Source organism: Stomoxys calcitrans, chromosome 1, assembly GCF_963082655.1.
Source record: "Stomoxys calcitrans chromosome 1, idStoCalc2.1, whole genome shotgun sequence".
Taxonomy (NCBI): domain Eukaryota; kingdom Metazoa; phylum Arthropoda; class Insecta; order Diptera; family Muscidae; genus Stomoxys; species Stomoxys calcitrans.
The window spans coordinates 162,584,234-162,605,344 of NC_081552.1; the positions used below are offsets into that span (position 1 = coordinate 162,584,234).

Here is a 21,111-nt window from a genome sequence, read left to right on the forward strand (position 1 = left end):
GGTCCGTAAATATGTCCGATTTAGGGCAGTTTTGGGGCTTGGGGGGTCCCCCTAGCACTTGGTCCGGAAAATGGATATCAGATACGTTTTCTTACCCTAAAAACCTTTCATTTGAGTCCCATATTGTCGTGATTGGCCTAAATATATGTTTGGTAGGTTTTAGGGTGGGACTGCCCCCCTAGGTACCCCATCCTAAATTTGGATATATGGGTACTATATGAGAGCACACAAAATTTCGCTTAAATAGCACCACCCATCTCCGAGATCTGGCGTTCCTGAAAATTAGGGTAAGGGGGAGGGTCCGCTCCCCCTTCAGATATCAAAAAATGTAGTACCCTATTTTCACCATGGGGTCATTATGCACCATCTGTGAAAATTTCAAGAAAATCGGTTCAGCCGTTTCTGAGTCTATAAGGAACACACAAACATACAAACAATATACACAATACAAGATTTTAACTTGCATGACATGTGGTTTCAACAAGATGGTGCTAAATGCCCCACAGCACGCGTAACAATGGACTTATTGAGAGGCGAGTTCGGTGCGTTCAGGAGCGGTCAATTGACAGCCAAGATCGTGCGATTTAACGCCTTTAGACTATTTTTTGTGGGGTAATGTTAAAGCGCATGTCTGTACAGACAAGCCCGCTTCAACTGACGCATTGGATGACAACATTGAAGCATTTATTCGTGAGATACCGGCCGAAATGTTGGAACGAGTATGCCAAACTAAGCGGATGGGTCATTTAAAGATTTCATGCATTTTTCTGAATTTTATGTGATTATATAAAAAACACCCTTTATGTATAAAAATCTGAAGCGATTCGCTTCAAACTTTAAATTTTCCTTTTTCTACACCTACACCTTTGTACAGTAATTGGAAGGGTTACCATAACTCACTTATCCAAATTTAATTGAAAAAGATGGAAAATACCTTTTCTCAGCTTTCAACAAATAAAATGGTATGATAGACCTATTTGGGAGCTATACCAAGATATTGTCTGATAATTCCTATCCGTGACCTAAACATTTCTTTGGACAAAACAAGCAAAAGCTCCTAGGTGCAACTCGATAGCTTTAATTTTAAAGGACTATTGTGCAATTACAACATATAACCAGGCGGAAAAACAAGCACATATAAACGGATATCGCTAAATCGTCTTACGGCCATCGGTGCATGAATTTGCAGCGTTTTTTTCTATCAGTGTAGATTTTTAAAACCATCAATGTTTTGCAAAGGGAAAAAGAGGGTTGTAACTCTATGGTTGTTGGTATAAACTAATTGGCAGAACTTTTTATTATTAGTTTCTACAAAGCTAATCCGTACAAGTGTTTCGTCAAGGCTAGACACCATGCTGCATTATCAATTACCAGACACTGTGCAATGCAATGCGTGAGTGTGTGAAAAATGCAAAAAGACATTATTCAAATGTTGTGTCTTTATGCACAGATTATCACATACTCACTCTTTGGCAAGTCGTTTCGATTCGTTTTCGTCCTGTCTCACAAAAGTAGAAGAATGTACGTGCATATATGCACAAACAATGAAGAATACGCACACATCCATTTAAGGCAGTGTGTGTGCGAAGCATTATGTTAATGTCTCATCGTCCATGTCCTGGGAATGAGAGTACGATAAGTTCTGTTGAATTTATCTGTCGTTAGATGCGTATCACGTTGGAGCTCCTGGTGTGGGGGTTACAATAGTGGCAGATTCAAAGAAGGAGAAATGCAAAATGAAAACAATACAGTTACTTATGTACATAAGCAAAGAGAAAACAAACTACATACAACGCTATTTAACTGCTACAGATATTATGCAAAAGATTATCTCCTTTTAACCAGAAACCTCGTTTTTTGTGCCGTGTGTGCTTATTAACATTTTTGTTTTTTGGAATATGGAAGCACTTACCATCATCATCGTCTATCAGATCACCTAGATCTGTGTCATCGTCATCATCGTCGTCGTCATCATCGTCATCGTCGACGGCTGGGGCAGCGGCAACAGTACCGGTTGTGGCCTGTTGTCGGGCCACGGCACGCTCTTCACGTTCGATTAGCTTAACTGGAGAGGCTTGAGCTTGTTGTAGCAGCAGAACACTGAGCACACAAAGTAAGAGTACGAATTTCATGTTGACTATTCTGTAAGAAAAAAATCAGAAATATTAATAACAGCCAACTATAGAAAGATATGAGTAATAAGTAAAAGGAAAATAGCACAAGTTTATCGAACGTCAAATACAAATATATAAATTTCAGCGAAATCGGAAAAAATAAAGCATTTATTCGCTTCAGAACCTTCATCGAGACATCGGTCTGTATGGCAGCTACATCTAAATAAAATCCAATCCAAACCATATTTGGGATGGATATCGGGAGAACTAGGACTACCCACTGTTTCAAATTTCAGCTTAATCGGGTAATAAATAGAGCTTTTATGGGCTTCAGACCCTTTATCGGCAGATCGGTCTATATTGTAGCTATATCTAAATATAGTACGATCTGAACCACATATGTGTCCTATGTTAGGAGTCGTAAAACTACTCAATGTTTCAAATTTCAGCGAAATCGGTTAAAAAAAATAAAGCATTTATGGGCATTAGACCCTTTATCGGAAAATCGGTCTGTATAGCAGCTATATCCAAATATGGTCCGATTTGGTCCGCTCAAGAAATTAACAAGCGTGTATCAAAAAGACGTATCTGTGCCAAATTTCAGCTCAATATCTCAATTTTTGAAGTGATTACAACAGACGGACGGATAGACGGACAGACACATGGACATCGTTGAATCGCCTTAGAATTTTACGACAATGCGAAATATATATACTTTGTAGGGTCGGAAATTGATATTTCGATGTGTTGCAATGTGCTTCTATGTGTCCAAGACCTTAAATCGGGAGATATGTCTATATGACAGCTATATCCAAATCCGATGTGGGCCATATTATATAAGGACGCCGAGAGTCCTAACATAACGTACTGTCCCAATTTTCAGTGAAATCAGACAATAAATGAATATTTTATAGGACGAAGACCCTAAATTGAAATATCGGTCAGGGCAGCTATATTTAAATCTGGCCCGATCTTAGTCGTATGAAACAAGGTTGTGGAGAGCACTAACACAGCTTACTGTCCAAAATTTCAGTGAAACCGGATTATAAATGTGGCTTTTATGGTCCTAAGACCTTAAATCGGCAGATCGGTCTATATCAAGATATAGTCCGATGTAGCCCATCTTCGAACTTAGCCTGCCTATGGAAAAAAAAAAGAATCTGTGCATAGTTTCGGCTCAATATATTTATTTTTAAAGATTTTGGCGTGATTTCGACAGACAGACGGACAAACATGGCCTTATCGTCTCAGATGATTAAGAATATTTATATTTTATAAGGTCGGAAATGGATATTTCGATGTATTGCAAACGGAATGACAAAATGAATAAACCCTTATGCTTCGATGGTGGGTAAAACAATTAAATAGCTGATCTTATTAGTTGAAAATAGCAGACTGAAATGTTTGCTAAAACAGCAGCCCTACCTTTGCTGAAACAGCAGCCATGTCTGCTTTCCATTGGTCTAAGTGAATAGTTCAAAAATACTAGTCGTGTCAAAAATAGCACCGAACACATACAAACTGCTCCATCACAGAGAGAAAGATACCTTAATCCGACGGCCGCTTCCGTCAATAGTGTATTTTTATACCCACAGCCATAGCATGGGTGCTTTATTAAACTAGTCTTTCCGTTTGTAACACCTAGGAATCGATCGATCTGGTGAGCGAACATCGAAGCAGATCATTGCTTGTTGCATCAAAGTTTCGCATACATCTGAAGCGAGGAACGTACAGAATGCTGCTAAACGCAACTAGGCTGATTGAGTTTCTAGAATAACACAATCCTTAACTCGATGGAATTGCGGGTCTATGTCAAACCATCCACTTCATAATTCAAGCGCAAAAGCCATACTTTGTAACGAAATGCTACTGAAACCAAGAATGCGGCATACAATAATATGCGATGCGGAAATGGAAATAGATAACGGTGGAAATGGAAAAAGAGATAATTTTTGTCCCTTGTGGCCACAATGGCGCAGAGGTAAGCATGTCCACCTATGACGCTGAACGCCTGAACTAATCCTGGCGAAATCATCTAAAAATAGTTCAGCGGTGGTTATCCCCTTCCAATGCTGGCGACATTTGTAAGGTACTATGCCATGCATTAGAGCTGGAAAGTTATGGATAGTCGCAGCATTCGACATTTTCAATAGTTTTAATAATAAATATCGATAGTATCGACACTATCGTCAATTTCCCATTACCTATATTTTAAACGAAAATGAGAAGTAAAAATCACGAGATCGATTTATATAGAAGCAATAACAATGCACAGACCAAATAAAATCCAGGTGAATAAAGTCAGTTGGAAGTCATGAGAGAAATCATTGCTTAAAATGTCAGCCTAATCGGATGAAAGTTGCGCCCTCTATAGGCGCAATGTATCATAAAGGATACATTCAGTGTAGAATTGCTTATTTTTGTCAAAAATTAAACTTTTGCGATAGTATCCATCGGAAAAATATCAATCGATATTCATTCAAAAATATTAAATAACGATAGTATCGATAGTGCCATCGATATTATGCCAGCTCTGTCATGCATAGAAGCCATACAAAAACATTTCCCCCAAGAGGTGTCGCTTTGCGGCACGCTGTTCGGACTCGGCTATAAAAACTAGGCCCTTATCATTTACCTAAAAAACTTTAAAAGGGAAGCACTTGATTGATAGGTAAGAAGTCCCGCCTGTTCCTTAAAGGAATGTGGGTAAATTTACATTTACATTTTACTGCTACTTGAAACTGCAGACGTCTACGCAATCTTGCTAGAAGAACAAATACCCGACGATTGGAACTTCAGCATTTCATATCTCATACAAATAGTTTGAGGATGGTGTGAGAGATTCGAATCTACAGTCAACGAAATTGACTTTTTTTGATGCTTTGACATTTAAGACAAAATATTCGGAAAACCCGATTTTTGATAAAATGTAGAATCCATCTGCCAAGTTTAACTATATCAGATTACCTTAAACTTTTTTGTAATCTAATTCTACATGCACTATAGACAATATCCATTGGACATACACCTAAGCCACTAATTGGCTTTTTGTGCACTCTAAATGCATGCATCAATTTTTTTAATTTTTTCTGAAAGGACTGTCTTTCTACATTTACATCAACATCACCATACAATATTTATTAAAAACAATGAATCGTTTATTGGGTCATTCATTCTATAGTGCGTCCTATGATATCGGCTTCGTATGAACCAAGAGCCATTCAGCTAGCCATGCTACCATTCCTTTGGCTAATTCATGTTGTCATGAAAAATATTTGGCATAAATTGATTAAGGTGCACAGACCATTGAGTGATTTGAAAGTCTTCGCTCTTCTATATTACTCTATATACAGTAGTCAAGAGAAGGAAACTTTCGACATCAACAATTGTTTTCTTTTAAAAAAATATGGCCTTTAATGTCTTAATACTTCCACTTAGTTTTAAAATACGAATCTGTTCTGAAATGCTCGCATGTACAAATGCATGTAGGTTTTTCCATATAAAACCTACTTTTCATCAACGACCACAATAAAGGATCACTCATTCACACTCCGAAGCAATATAATATGCAAATTATTATTGACAATCAGAGCACATAGCGAAATCTGCGGTTATGATGTACAAAAAAAAACGGCAGAGCACAATGGTTATTGCCATAAATAAAAGCTGCGCTTGTTACAAAAAATCACAGTGACGCTTGCAAAAAGTTAGCTGTACTCCAGAATATATGGGTCACATGGCAAATGCATAAAGGATTACAACCAAACTAAGAAGAACAACACCTATGAAAAATATTGTATGTGAACAACTGTCCCGAAAAGGAGAATGGGATTTTTTTGCTGTCGATCGCATCAAAATGAACAATAACGTTCAATGGTGCAGAATGATGCTGGATGTTATATGTGGCGCCTCCATCTGCACCGACTTTCATTGCCCGCCCATGTTTGTGTGCATGCAAGTTCGTTTCGTACTGTCCTGCCTTTTTGTTTTTGCTGCATAGTGGCAACATCATGTATTGACAGGTGAAATAGATACATGTTTTATGGGTGAAGTGCTGACAAAAAATATACACAGTTGCTGAGATGCTGTTTTATTTTGCAATAACCGAATCAATATGCATAGAGCTGCTGTAGTTTCGGATTAAATGTATGACACATTCGTGAGAGCAAAGTATAGGTAAATATGTCATTGAGTCAAAAGCTGTAAAGTGTATTCGAATGAAACGCATATGCAACAAAAGTTTTAAGATTAACAGCATGGAGCAATCAAGTCAGAGATACTCTAATAGGCGAACAGCTTCATCAAAGAATAGAATGCATTAAGGAAAAGACAGAAAAATTTGCATGTAGAGAATATATTGTTATAAAAGGCAGATAGAGAACTTTGCATCATTTTATGGAAAATACAGATGTTTTTTTTTGTATGGTAGGTTAGAGTACTACACAATTGGCATGCACCTAAGCCAGTAATCGGCACGAATTCGTAAAGAGGTATATCAAAGATATGCCAACGAGACATTGCTGGAAAATATAGGGTGAGTTAAGTATTTCATGGTGACAGTACCAGTTGTTAATTGTTCTCGAACTTTATTTGTGGAAGCGAAAAGTGTTCAGTACACTTTGTCATTTCATCATGGAGAACAGAGAGTGTAATCAGGGGTGAAAAACAGCTACAGCCATGCACGTGGTACCGATGCATCCTGAAAAAAACCACAGTTTGGTGTCGTTTATGGGCTGGTAGCATCATCGGTACATTTTTTTCAATGGTGACCGAGGAAGAAATGTTAGCGTCGATGGCAGTGCTGCAAAATTTTATTCTACGAATAGGCAATTTAAACCGGAGCCGAGAACAGAATTTACATAATGTTATTTTTGAAAAGTAAATGCTAAAGAGGAATTTATCGATTCCAATAACAATTTTGCTTATATTATATGCAAATATGAGATTTTTATTTGAATTTAAAAAAAAATCCATAAAAAATCATCAAGAAATGTGTTCCGGAAAACTGGATAGATTTTGAGCAAAAAAAGGAAAACTTCGAAATAACGATAATATCTTGGCATTTTAAGTTACTTTATACTAACTAACACCAGGTTTTCCGTTCTGAACTCCGATCGTTGAATAATTCTCAGTTCACTTGACAGATTCTTATTTTTTAAAAAATCAATTATTGAACATAAAATCTTCACAATCAAAATTCTAAGATTTATAAACGCTTCTCTATCTTTAGACAATTTTCTTAAATAAATAGGAAGAAGCAGTAGAGTGGAATTAAGCTAAAAAGTCCTTAATATTAGGTAAATAATCTATTGCCAATGGAAAGGATTCCTAAAAAATTTTAGAATTGGGTTCTTTTAAATTAAGTTCTTGTTCTATTAGCTGCAGATATACTTAGGAGTTACAGGATTGACAGATCCCGCTACATAAACTTGACTGCAGTGGGGCCATACTTTCAAAGTTAGTATACCCTCTTTTGAGTATTATTTATATACTCTTATCTTCATTTAATGAACCTTATTATTATCATCATCACTCCACTTTAAGGAACTGGCTCAAAAGCCTAACTTTAAATTTTCCGCACACTCTAATATGGAACTAAATAACTTTCAACATATATAATATAATACACATATTTTTTACGCAAAATATATTTGATGTTAAAAAAATCAGACATGTACTGAAACGAGAAATTGATGACAAATTGCATGCATATTGTGCACGTAACAGACGCAAAAAACAAAATAGCTCAAAATGCTTAGAAAGCAAAATGAAATCAAAGAAAGCAATTTAAAATATATTTTGCGTTATAATTTTATTGATAGGTGGAGTGACTAACAATTTTATTTATTTGGAAAGGGATGCAGTATGTGCACAAACCATAAGTTTGATGAAAAAGAATTCCATATTCTTCAATCTTACTTTGTGCAAAATGTTGGTCCTGATGATTTTCACATTTTGTGTCTGAGTATTTAATGTGATGAAGAAACAGTGCGTTAGGCACGGTATAATACAAATTTGTGGGTTACAAACTTCAATGAAAACATGTAAACATTAATTTGCTAAAACTTCATACTCGTTGTCTATTCTAAGGGTGCGAACAGAATGCGCGCTGAAAGCCGAGGGGAGATTATCAATGCGACTGGTTGCATACAAGTCAATACAAATAAGCTTGTACATAACATAGTGAACGCTGAGCAGAGCGGAGATCGAAGCCGATTGAATGCGAGAAAACAGTTCCAATGCGTTTTTCGCGCTTGTTTGCATTTTTGATGTTTAGTTTTTGCATGCAGTCGTGTTTTTTAATGTTTTAAAAAAACGTATTTGGTACAAGTATTGACATTCGGAGCAGAACACCGCGTGCTTAATTTCAGCCAAATCGGACAAAATTTGCGGCTTGTAAGGGCTCAAGAATTAAAATCGAGATATCGGATTATATTGGAGCTATATCCAAATCTGAACCGATGTGGCCCATTTGCAATCCCCGACGACCTACATCAATATTAGGTATATGTGTAAAATTTTAAGTGGCTAGCTTTACGCGTTCGACCACTATCGCGATTTCGACAGACGGACATTGCTAGATCGACTCAGAATGTCGATACGATCAAGAACATATGTACTTTGTGGGGTCTTAAACGAATATTTCGATGGACTACAAACGGAATGGATAGATTAGTATACACCCATCCTATGGTGAGAGGTATAAAAGTGCATGTCGATCGAGTGATAAGTGAAATTTTTTCGGGCATTATATAAAAAATAAAATTCACGAAATTCACTCCTTTTCAGTGTAATTAGATGGTTTCCAATTTCTTTGGTATTAATAATTGCATTAATCACACTGGAAGAATCAAAATTCTCTTATGATACATAGCACAGTTGTTTTCATAGTCAAACACTACATGCAAAATCTTAATCTAAATCTCAGGGGGCAATTGTGCATTCTAGAATCTCAAGAAGCCAAGTCTGAAGATCGGTTTATAAGGTCGCTAAATTAGGTTATGAACCGATATGAAACGTGCTTGGCATATTGGTTGGAAGTCATAATAACACGCCAAAGGTAAAAGGTCACCCAAATCGGATAAAAATTGCGTTTTCTAGAGACACAATAATCAAATGGTAGATCAGTTTATAGGGCCAAACATCGACCGATTTGGATCAATTTTGGCACAGTTGAAGGAAGTCATAACAAACCCAACTTGGAAACATTCAGTCGAATCGGAAAATACTTGGCTCAAGAATTCAAATAGGTTTGTATGGCAGTTGAATCAGGTTATAGACCCACTTGGATCATACCTGGAACAGTTGTTGGAAGTCATACAAAAACACAACGAGCATAATTTCAACCAAATCGGGAGATCGGTTATCCAACTTACCAACATAAATACGACGTGCTGTGCAAAATTTCAAGCGCCTTGCTTTAATATCTCAAATGGACAAGAAGATTAACAAGTAAGTGCTAAGTTCGGTCATGCCGAATCTTATATACCCTCCACCATGGATCGCATTTGTCGAGTTCTTTGCGCAGTATCTCTTTTTAGGCAAACAAAGAATAACGGATAAGAATTGTTATGCTATTTTAGATATATCAAGTTATAGACCGATTCCTACCATAAGTAAATTGAATGTTGAAGGCCATAGTAGAGTTCATTGGGTTATATTTTAGTCCATTTGGTTAAGAATCGCGCCTTGGGCACGTATGTTGAAGGTCATGGGAGAAGCCGTTGTACAAAATTTCAGCAAAATCTAGTAAGAATTGCCACCGTAGCGCAGAGGTTAGCATATTCGCCTATGACGCTGAACGCCTAGGGTTCAAATCCTGGCGAGACCATCATAAGAGCGGTGGTTATCCCCTCCTAATGCTGGCGACATTTGTGAGGTACTACGTAAAAACTTCTCCTCAAAAGAGGTGTCGCACTGCACATGCCGTCCGGACTCGGCGATAAAAAGGAGGTCCCTTATCATTGAGCTTAAACTTGAAGTTACAAACTGAATAACCAAATTAGTATACCCCATATTATGGTGGACGGTATAAAAAGGGAACATGTGAATACACATCGGCTTGTAGATCGATACAATATTATGATTTAGTTTAAAGTCAATTATTACGCATTTGTCGTAATAATATATCTCCTCTTATTTGGCTTAGCCTGAAGAACGCATTGCCATAAAATATACCGGTTTATTTTTAGCAGGTATTTGGCAAAAAAAATTCCTTGTTAGTTACGAATGCGCTTAGTGCTTTGGTTTTTATACCCTCCACCATAAGATGGGGGGTATACTAATTTCGTCATTCTGTTTGTAACTACTCGAAATATTCTTCTGAGACCCCATAAAGTATATATATTCTTGATCGTCGTGACATTTTATGTCGATCTAGCCATGTCCGTCCGTCTGTCCGTCCGTCCGTCCGTCCGTCTGTCTGTCGAAAGCACGCTAACTTCCGAAGGAGTAAAGCTAGCCGCTTGAAAATTTGCACAAATACTTCTTATTAGTGTAGGTCGGTTGGTATTGTAAATGGGCCATATCGGTCCATGTTTTGATATAGCTGCCATATAAACCGATCTTGGGTCTTGACTTCTTGAGCCTCTAGCGTGCGCAATTCTTATCCGATCAGAATGTAATTTTGCACGACGTGTTTCGTTATGATATCCAACAACAGTGCCAAGTATGGTTCAAATCGGTTCATAACCTGATATAGCTGTCATATAAACCGATCTTGGGTCTTGACTTCTTGAGCCTCTAGAGTGCGCAATTATTATCCGATTGAAATGAAATTTTGCACGACGTGTTTCGTTATTAAATCCAACAACTGTGCTAAGTATGGTTCAAATCGGTTAATAACCTGATATAGCTGCCATATAAACCGATCTGGGGTCTTGAATTCTTGAGCCTCTAGAGTGCGCAATTCTTATCCGATTGGAATGAAATTTTGCACGACGTGTTTTGCTATGATATCCAACAACTGTGCCAAGTATGGTTCAAATCGGTCCATAACCTGATATAGCTGCCATATAAACCGGTCTTGACTTCTTGAGCCTCTAACGTGCGCAATTCTTATCCGATCAGAATCAAATTTTGCACAACGTGTTTTGCTATTATATCCAACAACTGTGCCAAGTATGGTTCAAATCGGTCCATAACCTGATATAGCTGCCATATAAACCGATCTTGAAATCTTGACTTCTTGAGCCTCTAGAGGGCGCAATTCTTATCTGATTGGAATGAAATTTCGCATAACGTGTTTTGTTATGATATCCAACAACTGTGCCAAGTATTTTTGAAATCGGTCCATAACCTGATATAGCTGTCATATAAACAGATCTGGGCATTTGACTTCTTGAGCTTATAGAGGACGCAATTCCTATCCGATTTGGCTGAAATTTTGCATGACGTATTTTATTTTTACTTTCAACAACTGTGTCAAATAAGGTTCAAATCGGTTCATAACCTGATATAGCTGCTATATAAACCGATTTGGGATCTTGACTTCTTGACCCCTAGAGGTCGCAATTATTATCCGATATGCCTGAAATTTTGTACGATGGATCCTCTCATGACCATCAACAAACGTGTTTATTATGGTCTGAATCGGTCTATAGCCCGATACAGATCCCATATAAATCGTTCGCTCTATTTTACTTCGTGAGCCCCAATGGGCGCAATTCTTATACGAATTGGCTGAAATTTTACACAGGTCTCCAACATATAATTTAATTGTGGTCCAAACCGGACCATATCTTGATATCGTTTTAATAGCAAAGCAACTATTTTCTTATATCCTTTTTTGCCTAAGAAGAGATGCCGGGAAAAGAACTCGACAAATGCGATCCATGGTGGAGGGTATATAAGATTCGGCCCGGCCGAACTTAGCACGCTTTTACTTGTTTATACTCACCACGGAAGGGGTTTATTAATTTTATCATTCCGTTCGCAACACATCGAAATATCCATTTCCGACCCTATAAAGTGTTTACCTTCTTGTTCGTCTAACAAATATAACACTACCTGGCGATGTCCGTCCGTCTGTCTATTGAAATCACTATACAGTTTTTTCAAATAGAGATATTGAGCTGAAACTTTGCACAGATTTTTTTGTTCATAGGCAGGCTGAATTTGAAGGAGGGCTATATCAGACTATATCTTGATACAATCCCCATTTAAACCGATCTGTCGATTTAAGGTTTTAGAACCATAAAAGCTACATTTATTAACTGATTTCGCTGCAATTTGGGACAGTGAGTTGTGTTGGGGCACTCGACATCCTTAATTAATTTGGCCCAGATCGGTTCAGATTTGGATTTAGCTGTCGTATAAACCGATTTCTCGATTTAAGATTTTTAGCCCATAATAGGAGCGTTTATTGTCCAATTTCACAGAAATTTGGTACAGCGAGTTGTGTAAGGCTGCTCGATATCCTTGTTCAATACGGCCCATATCGGTCCAGATTTGGATGAAGCTGCCATATATAACTATCTCCCGATTTAAGACCTATAAAAAGTTAATTTATTAACCGATTTTGGTGAAATTAGGTACAATGAGTTGCGTTAGGCCACTCGACATTCGCACCGAGTATGGTCAAGATCGGGCTATATTGTGATATAGCTGCCATATGTACTGATCTTTATCGGTTTAAGTTCTTGTGATAATAAAAGCACGACTATTGCTCGATTTCGCTGAAATTTGATACGATGGGCTGTGTTAGGAACCTCGATTTTCGTGTTCAATATATTTGCTGCTATGGGTTCATAAATGATGTATTTTTCACTGCATTATGACGAAAGATTTTAAATTTATGTATCCGAGGTGGAGGGTATCCAAATGTCGGCCGGGGCGAAGTTTTTTACTTGTTATTTTTAAAGAAGCGATAACTTTTAGGAGTTTGTCAACATATATTTCCATAGTTTTACGTCTTACCTTTTCCGTTTGTTGCTTTAAACTTCGACATTTTAGCTCTCAAACCAATTATTTATTAGAATGGTAAAAAGATATTTTAAATTTTACTCCATTGCCTATCAAAACGTTCTTTCATACTCCCTCTGCAACAATGGTTTTTAAAAAGTTTTTTCTCCCTGCATTTCCTAGTACGAGAATGAATCCGATTTTTCTTTTGTTTTGTTTGCGCTTCTAATTGTTCTTGCAAAAAGGTGTGTTGTTTTCATAAAATATTTGCTCAGAGGTTTATTTTTTATATGCTCACGAAAACAAACAATCGTGCGAAATGTTGTTTAATTGTTTTTATTCTAAGAAAACCATAACTCTTTCCAAAAAAAAACAACATTCTTACGGAATAAAATGGTTTGACGCATCTTGCCAGAAAACCCCTATTAAAGTATGCAAAAACAAGTAAAAGTGTGCTAAATTCGGCCGGGCCGAATCTTATATACCCTCCACCATGGATCGCATTTGTCGAGTTCTTTTCCCGGCATCTCTTCTTAGGCAAAAATAGATATAAGAAAAGAGTTGCTCTGCTATTAAAACGATATCAAGATATGGTCCGGTTTGGACCACAATTAAATTATATGTTGGAGACCTGTGTAAAATTTCAGCCAATTCGTATAAGAATTGCGCCCATTGGGGCTCACGAAGTAAAATAGAGAGAACGATTTATATGGGATCTGTATCGGGCTATAGACCGATTCAGACCATAATTAACACGTTTGTTGATGGTCATGAGAGGATCCGTCGTACAAAATTTCAGGCATATCGGATAATAATTGCGACCTCTAGGGGTCAAGAAATCAAGATCCCAGATCGGTTTATATGGCAGCTATGTCCGGTTATGAACCGATTTGAACCTTATTTGACACAGTTGTTGAAAGAAAAAATAAAATACGTCATGCAAAATTTCAGCCAAATCGGATAGGAATTGCGCCCTTTAGAAGCTCAAGAAGTCAAATCCCCAGATCTGTTTATATGACAGCTATATCAGGTTATTGACCGATTTCAACTATACTTGGCACAGTTGTTGGATATCATAACGAAATACTTCGTGCAAAAAATTCATTCAAATCGGATAAGAATTGCGCCCTCTAGAGGCTCAAGAAGTCAAGACCCAAGATCGGTTTATGTCGCAGCCATATCAGGTTATGGACCGATTTTAACCATACTTGGCACATTTATTGGATATCATAACAAAACACGTCGTGCAAAATTTCATTCTAATCGGATAAGAATTGCGCACGCTAGAGGCTCAAGAAGTCAAGACCCAAGATCGGTTTATATGGCAGCTATATCAGGTTATGGACCGATTTGAACCATACTTGGCACAGTTGTTGGATATCACGGCAAAACACGTCGTGCGAAATTTCAATCCAATCGGATAAGAATTGCGCACTCTAGAGGCTCAAGAAGGCAAGACCCAAGATCGGTTTATATGGCAGCTATATCAAAACATGGACCAATATGGCCCATTTACAATACCAATCGACCTACACTAATAAGAAGTATTTGTGCAAAATTTCAAGCGGCTAGTTTTACTCCTTCGGAAGTTAGCGTGCTTTCGACAGACAGACGGACGGACGGACGGACATGGCTAGATCGACATAAAATGTCGCGACGATCAAGAATATATATACTTTATGGGGTCTCCCATCTTATGGTGGAGGGTATAAAAAATAAGGAGTATACCTAACAAAATTTAATATCTACAATTAAGCCGAAGTGTGACTGGAGTTGTGAGCTTGATTTTTATCGAAAATACTCTGAACCAAATGGACCACATTAATATTTTAGAAAGCAATTTGACATGCATAGTAATAAATTGGGCCTAGCGGGATCATGATCTTCCAACAAGATTATGATCCCAAATGCACTGCAAGGAAAGTTAAGTAACGGATTCTTTATCATTCATCCCAATCGATGCACCTCAACCCAATCGAGAATATTTGTGGGAACATCTCGATCGCAAATAAAAAAAGTATAATTTCAAAACCAGGATATGCTAAAATCTGTTTTAACACTTGAAAGTCCAAAATTTTTTTCATACCTTGTAAGACCAAACCGGTCAAAATGACCGAAATTCAAATTGAAAACTTGAAAGATTGAGAGGAGATAATTTAATAATTTTCTTTTGAATTTTCTTAATTCTTTTCTTTTGCAGATTAAAGAGTCCTTAAAAAACAAAGAAAGAAAGAACCCAAAATACCCCTTTCGTTCGTTCGTTCCCACGCCACTCACACCAGCCCGAACTATGGAGTGTTAGTACTCGTAGAGGGCTTGGGTAATACTGGCTGCGGAAATTTCACAGTCAGTAGAACACTAGAGTTAGATCAACATACACATTATGCCTAAAACAACAACAATGACAATCCCATGTCAGCCGGTTGTACGTACCGGATTGACCCGATGGAGTTCTTCATCGGCAAGAGCTGCCGCTTCATTGCTACTGCTACAACAACACAACCATGAAACGACAATAAATATGCATACCTCTGGCAACTTCTACAACAAACTACAGACGAAGGATAGAATTCATTATTACATGAATATGATCGGTGATGAAGTGGATTGTTTTATTCCTAATAAGATCTCCCTAAACGTAGTCTAAGAGGAATGTAATGCGGAGTACTTCAGAGAATATTAAAATTTAATTCGCCAGTTAAGAATTGGGAATCGACATTTTTTAGTATATTGGTTGTGGAGGCTACAGATATTGCTTGGTTCCAAGAATATTTTGCATAAGTTTATGGGACATATAAAGTAAAAAGGCATTAAATTCGGCCGGGCCAAACTTTGCATACCCACTACCTCTGGTATATATGTAAACAAGCTTTTGTCATAATCCGGTGAAAATGCATAATTAATTCAACCATAGCAGCTATATCAAAATATGGTAAGATTTGGACCAAATTCGGCATGGACAGTGGTTTAATAAATACAAGTCACTGTTCAATTTTGTAGAACAAAATATTGGTCTTTTTGGCAGTTATATCCCAATATAGACCTATCTGAACCATATAAATCAAATGCAAGTTTTGGCCATGAACATTCCATTAAGGAACAGGGGTAAACTTCTCACATATCAATGAGTACAGTCCGATTCAAGTTTAAGCTCAATGATAATGGGCCTCCTTTTTATAGCTGAGTCCGAACGGCGTGCCGTAGTGCGACACCTCTTTGGAGAGAAGTTTTACATGGCATAGTACCTCACAAATGTTGCCAGCATTGGGAGGGGAAACCACCACTGAAAATTTTTTCTGATGGTCTCGCCAGGATTCGAAGCCAGGCGTTCAGCGTCATAGGCGGACATGGTAACCTCTGCGCTACGGTGGCCTCCTTATAACCACCATATAAATCACGTATGTCGAAAAGCCATACAAAAGTCACTATGTCAAATTTCAGCGAAATCGGATAATAAATGCGTCTTTTATGGGGCCAAGATTTTAAATCGAGAGATCGGTCTATATAGCAGCTACTTCCAAATCTGGACCGATCTGGGCCAAATTAAAAAAGATAGCGGGAGATCGGTTTATATGGGAGCTATATCCAACTCTACACCGATATTGGCCCAATTTGCATTCCCTAACGACCTACATAAATTGTTAGAATGTGGGCAAAATTTCTAGCGGCTTGCTTTTCGCGTTCGACAGCTATCGTCATTTCGACAGACGGGCGGAGATTTCTAGATCGACTCAGAATATTGAGGCGGTCAAGAATATATATACTTTATGAGATCTTAGATCATATTTCGAGGTGTTATGAAAGGAATGTCTAGATTAGTATATCGGGTGGGTATAAAAAGAAACAAGTTAAAAATATGCTAAGTTCGGCCGGGCCGAATCTTGGGTACCCACCACAATGGATTCCACTTAAAATTTACCTTTATTAATTCATTTCATGTTTCAATTATTTTGCAACAATAAAATCGGGAATTGATTACGGCTTCTATGGTCTTAAGAAGTCATAATGAGGTATCGATATTTAGATGGCCTATATCAATATATAGACTTTATACAGCTTCAGCGCCAAATTATACTTGGCACAATCCCTAAAGGCCTACATTGATAGGAAGTTTCAGTGCAAAATTTCAAGCAAATATCTTTATTTGTTCGAACGCTTTCGTGATTACTACAGATGGACATAGCTAAATCGTATCAGGAAGTGATTCTAAGCCGACCAGTAAACTTGTGGTGTATGGTATAAAAAGCAATCCAAAGAGTTAAATGTATTACATCTCATTTATTTAGCCGTATTCTAAAAAGTTGTCATGGAATAAATAGTGGCATTTCCATTGGCTGACAAAATGCTTTGTTTTAGGCCTTCTATAATGCAATATTCTAGAAGTTGAATATGCATGTGTATGAGCTCTCATGTAATGTCAAATTTTATTAGCATTTAAGAGAAGGGCAACAGCTTTTCGCCACTGGGAAGCTCCCTTTAATACACTTAGTTGAATTTTATATGTGGTTTCCAACACATACTCCTTGTCATCTTTCGGAGAACTTGGCCTACGGGATTGATACTTGGTTCGTCCGAGTCGAACTTTAAAATACTCCTATATACTAATTTTATTTGCTGTGATAATGCGTTGTTAGCAACGAAAATATTGTGTTGATCTCAAAGCCAGTTTGATTTTATTGTTTGTGTTAACCAAGCTCATTCGGTGAAATGAAAAGTTATTTTCTTTTTTCGCTAACAAGTGCTAATCATTTTTTAAAGCAATGGTTAAAGTCTTTGTTGCACCCTCCAATTTCAATGGGCCTCCAATATTGGCAAAATTAATACCTAATTAACAGAAAGTTACTTTGGCAAGCATTCGCAAATATGTTTGCTCGTATATGTTATTTATCAAAACCTCTAACTCAGCGATGGGGAAGCCAAGGACGATATGTGGAGTATGTACATTCGCAAGTGGGGAATGTTTAAATTTCTTTACCCATCTACCTCCAAACATACATCGAAAGAAAGAAAAAGCTGGAACCAGTTTGATCAAAGAAATTCCCATGGCCATTTAAAAAAAAATCAAAGTAAGAGTATTGTCAACAATGCCAGCACCAAAACAGCTACAGCGAACAGGAGAAACTTTTACTTTCTTCACAGAAGTCGACAGAATAACGACAATGTGTATGGGGTACTCGCATGTGTATGCGGCACCCTGAATACTGGTGTCGGTATTGAATATTGATTGTGCGTATGAATCTCTCATCTCTTGTTTTTTTACGTTTAGGCAAATATTATTTAGTACTGTATGCGGTTGTTTGTGTGCACGTTATAAAGGGTGATTTTTTTGAGGTTAGGATTTTCATGCATTAGTATTTGACAGATCACGTGGGATTTCAGACATGGTGTCAAAGAGAAAGATGCTCAGTATGCTTTGACATTTCATCATGAATAGACTTACTAACGAGCAATGCTTGCAAATCATTGAATTTTATTACCAAAATCAGTGTTCGGTTCGAAATGTGTTCATTCACCGTAACGTTGCGTCCAACAGCATCTTTGAAAAAATACGGTCCAATGATTCCACCAGCGTACAAACCACACCAAACAGTGCATTTTTCGGGATGCATGGGCAGTTCTTGAACGGCTTCTGGTTGCTCTTCACTCCAAATGCGGCAATTTTGCTTATTTACGTAGCCATTCAACCAGAAATGAGCCCCATCGCTGAACAAAATTTGTCAAAATTTGAACACATTTCGAACCGAACACTGATTTTGGTAATAAAATTCAATGATTTGCAAGCGTTGCTCGTTAGTAAGTCTATTCATGATGAAATGTCAAAGCATACTGAGCATCTTTCTCTTTGACACCATGTCTGAAATCCCACGTGATCTGTCAAATACTAATGCATGAAAATCCTAACCTCAAAAAAATCACCCTTTAGTTGCATACATACATATATCGAACCAACAATGGCTGTTGTCATTGCATACTGATGTGTGCATTGCTCAAAGTACTCGCACAACTTCGAATGAGCAATGATACGGTGCTTTGAATACTCCTCGTACTTCTAGTAGGGGATCTAAAAATTTCACCTTTTCCTGTTTTGGTTACAGCAACGACAGAAATAACTTCACGTCAACTTAACTTTCTTTTTTCGGACGTTTGTACGTACGCTTTTTTCTTTCGATATAAAGAAAAGAACATAATGCACAACAGTTACAACCCATGAAAGGGATAATATCACGCATGACATACGTGTACATATGAATGTATGTGTGCACACAATTTCTGGAAACTTTAAATTTGTTCCATATCGATTTTCTTGCTACGTATGTATATGTGAATAAAAAAATCACTCTTGTTTGCAATATATTGTTAGCATAACATTGGCAGCGTCATGTGCAGTAATTAGATGTTATGGAAACATTCGAGTAAGTTTGGAAAATTGGAAACACCGAACAATGTTCGCACTTTTGAACAACTTTTCCGTGAACGCATATCTGAGTATTAGAAACTTTTTGGGACCTTTTTTTGCATGAAGGAACGGCACACAGTAGTTGCAAATGCAAATTTTCTCCTTCGACATCCGTGCCTTATGTGGGCATTGTGACAAATTTCAGCGAAATGGGCCCTGGAACGTTAATCGGGAGATCGGTATATGCGGTAGCTATATCCAAATATAATCCGGTCTGGGCTTTATTGGTTACGTATGTCGGAGGGTCTAACACAGCTAACTAAGCGAAATTATGTAATGGACACGCCTTTCATGGCCCCAACACCTTAAATTGAGAGATCGGTATACACTGAAAAAAAAAAAAACGTTGTCCCAAATTCTAAGTTTTTTCCTTATTCGTATTATTTTAGGAATGAAAACGAGCCAAAAAGAACCAACACTTAAATAAAGATACTATCTAGAAATTTAATATTCTATTTAATAAGGGACATGATCATCCATTCAAATTTTGACCGCTGATTGATTCTTATTTTACTTCATAAATTACTGTACAATTATTATTTTATGAACATTTATTTTTTATATCCACCAGCATAGAATGGGGAATACTAATTTCGTCATTCCTTTTGTAGCACCACGAAGTATGCGTCTAAGACCCCATAAATAGCAGACCTATTCTTATTAGTGTAGGTCGAATGGGATTGTAATTGGGCCAAATCGGTCCATGTTTTAATATAAAGGGTGATTTTTTTGAGGTTAGGATTTTCATGCATTAGTATTTGACAGATCACGTGGGATTTCAGACATGGTGTCAAAGAGAAAGATGCTCAGTATGCTTTGACATTTCATCATGAATAGACTTACTAACGAGCAACGCTTGCAAATCATTGAATTTTATTACCAAAATCAGTGTTCGGTTCGAAATGTGTTCAAATTTTGACAAATTTTGTTCAGCGATGGGGCTCATTTCTGGTTGAATGGCTACGTAAATAAGCAAAATTGCCGCATTTGGAGTGAAGAGCAACCAGAAGCCGTTCAAGAACTGCCCATGCATCCCGAAAAATGCACTTAGTTTTCATAAAAACCGATCTTGGGTCTTGACTTCTTGAGCTTCTAGAGGGCGCAATTCTTATCTTAGTCGGCTGAAATTTTGCACATATCATTTAAGTCTGACTTTTAACGTGGTGGTCTAAATCAGTAAATAACCTATTATAGCCGTTATAAAGGGTGATTTTTTTGAGGTTAGGATTTTCATGCATTAGTATTTGACAGATCACGTGGGATTTCAGACATGGTGTCAAAGAGAAAGATGCTCAGTATGCTTTGACATTTCATCATGAATAGACTTACTATCTAGCAACGCTTGCAAATCATTGAATTTTATTACCAAACTCAGTGTTCGGTTCGAAATGTGTTCATTCACCGTTCAGCGATGAAGCTCATTTCTGGTTGAATGGCTACGTAAATAAGCAAAATTGCCGCATTTGGAGTGAAGAGCAACCAGAAGCCGTTCAAGAACTGCCCATGCATCCCGAAAAATGCACTGTTTGGTGTGGTTTGTACGCTGGTGGAATCATTGGACCGTATTTTTTCAAAGATGCTGTTGGACGCAACGTTACGGTGAATGAACACATTTCGAACCGAACACTGATTTTGGTA

The 21,111-nt window shown here is 37.5% G+C and overlaps 1 protein-coding gene across 8 annotated transcripts in view; it reads right to left on the bottom strand.

Annotated features, from left to right (window-relative positions):
* Positions 1–21,111, bottom strand: part of LOC106093770 (nucleolin) — a 330,417-nt gene that overhangs the window by 69,595 nt on the left and 239,711 nt on the right. For all 8 annotated transcript variants that reach the window (XM_059361444.1, XM_059361449.1, XM_059361440.1 and 5 more), the window contains one exon: positions 1,913–2,142. In XM_059361444.1, the coding sequence (XP_059217427.1) occupies positions 1,913–2,132 (220 nt within the window). In that variant the 5' untranslated portion in view covers positions 2,133–2,142. The remainder of the gene's footprint in view (positions 1–1,912; positions 2,143–21,111) is intronic.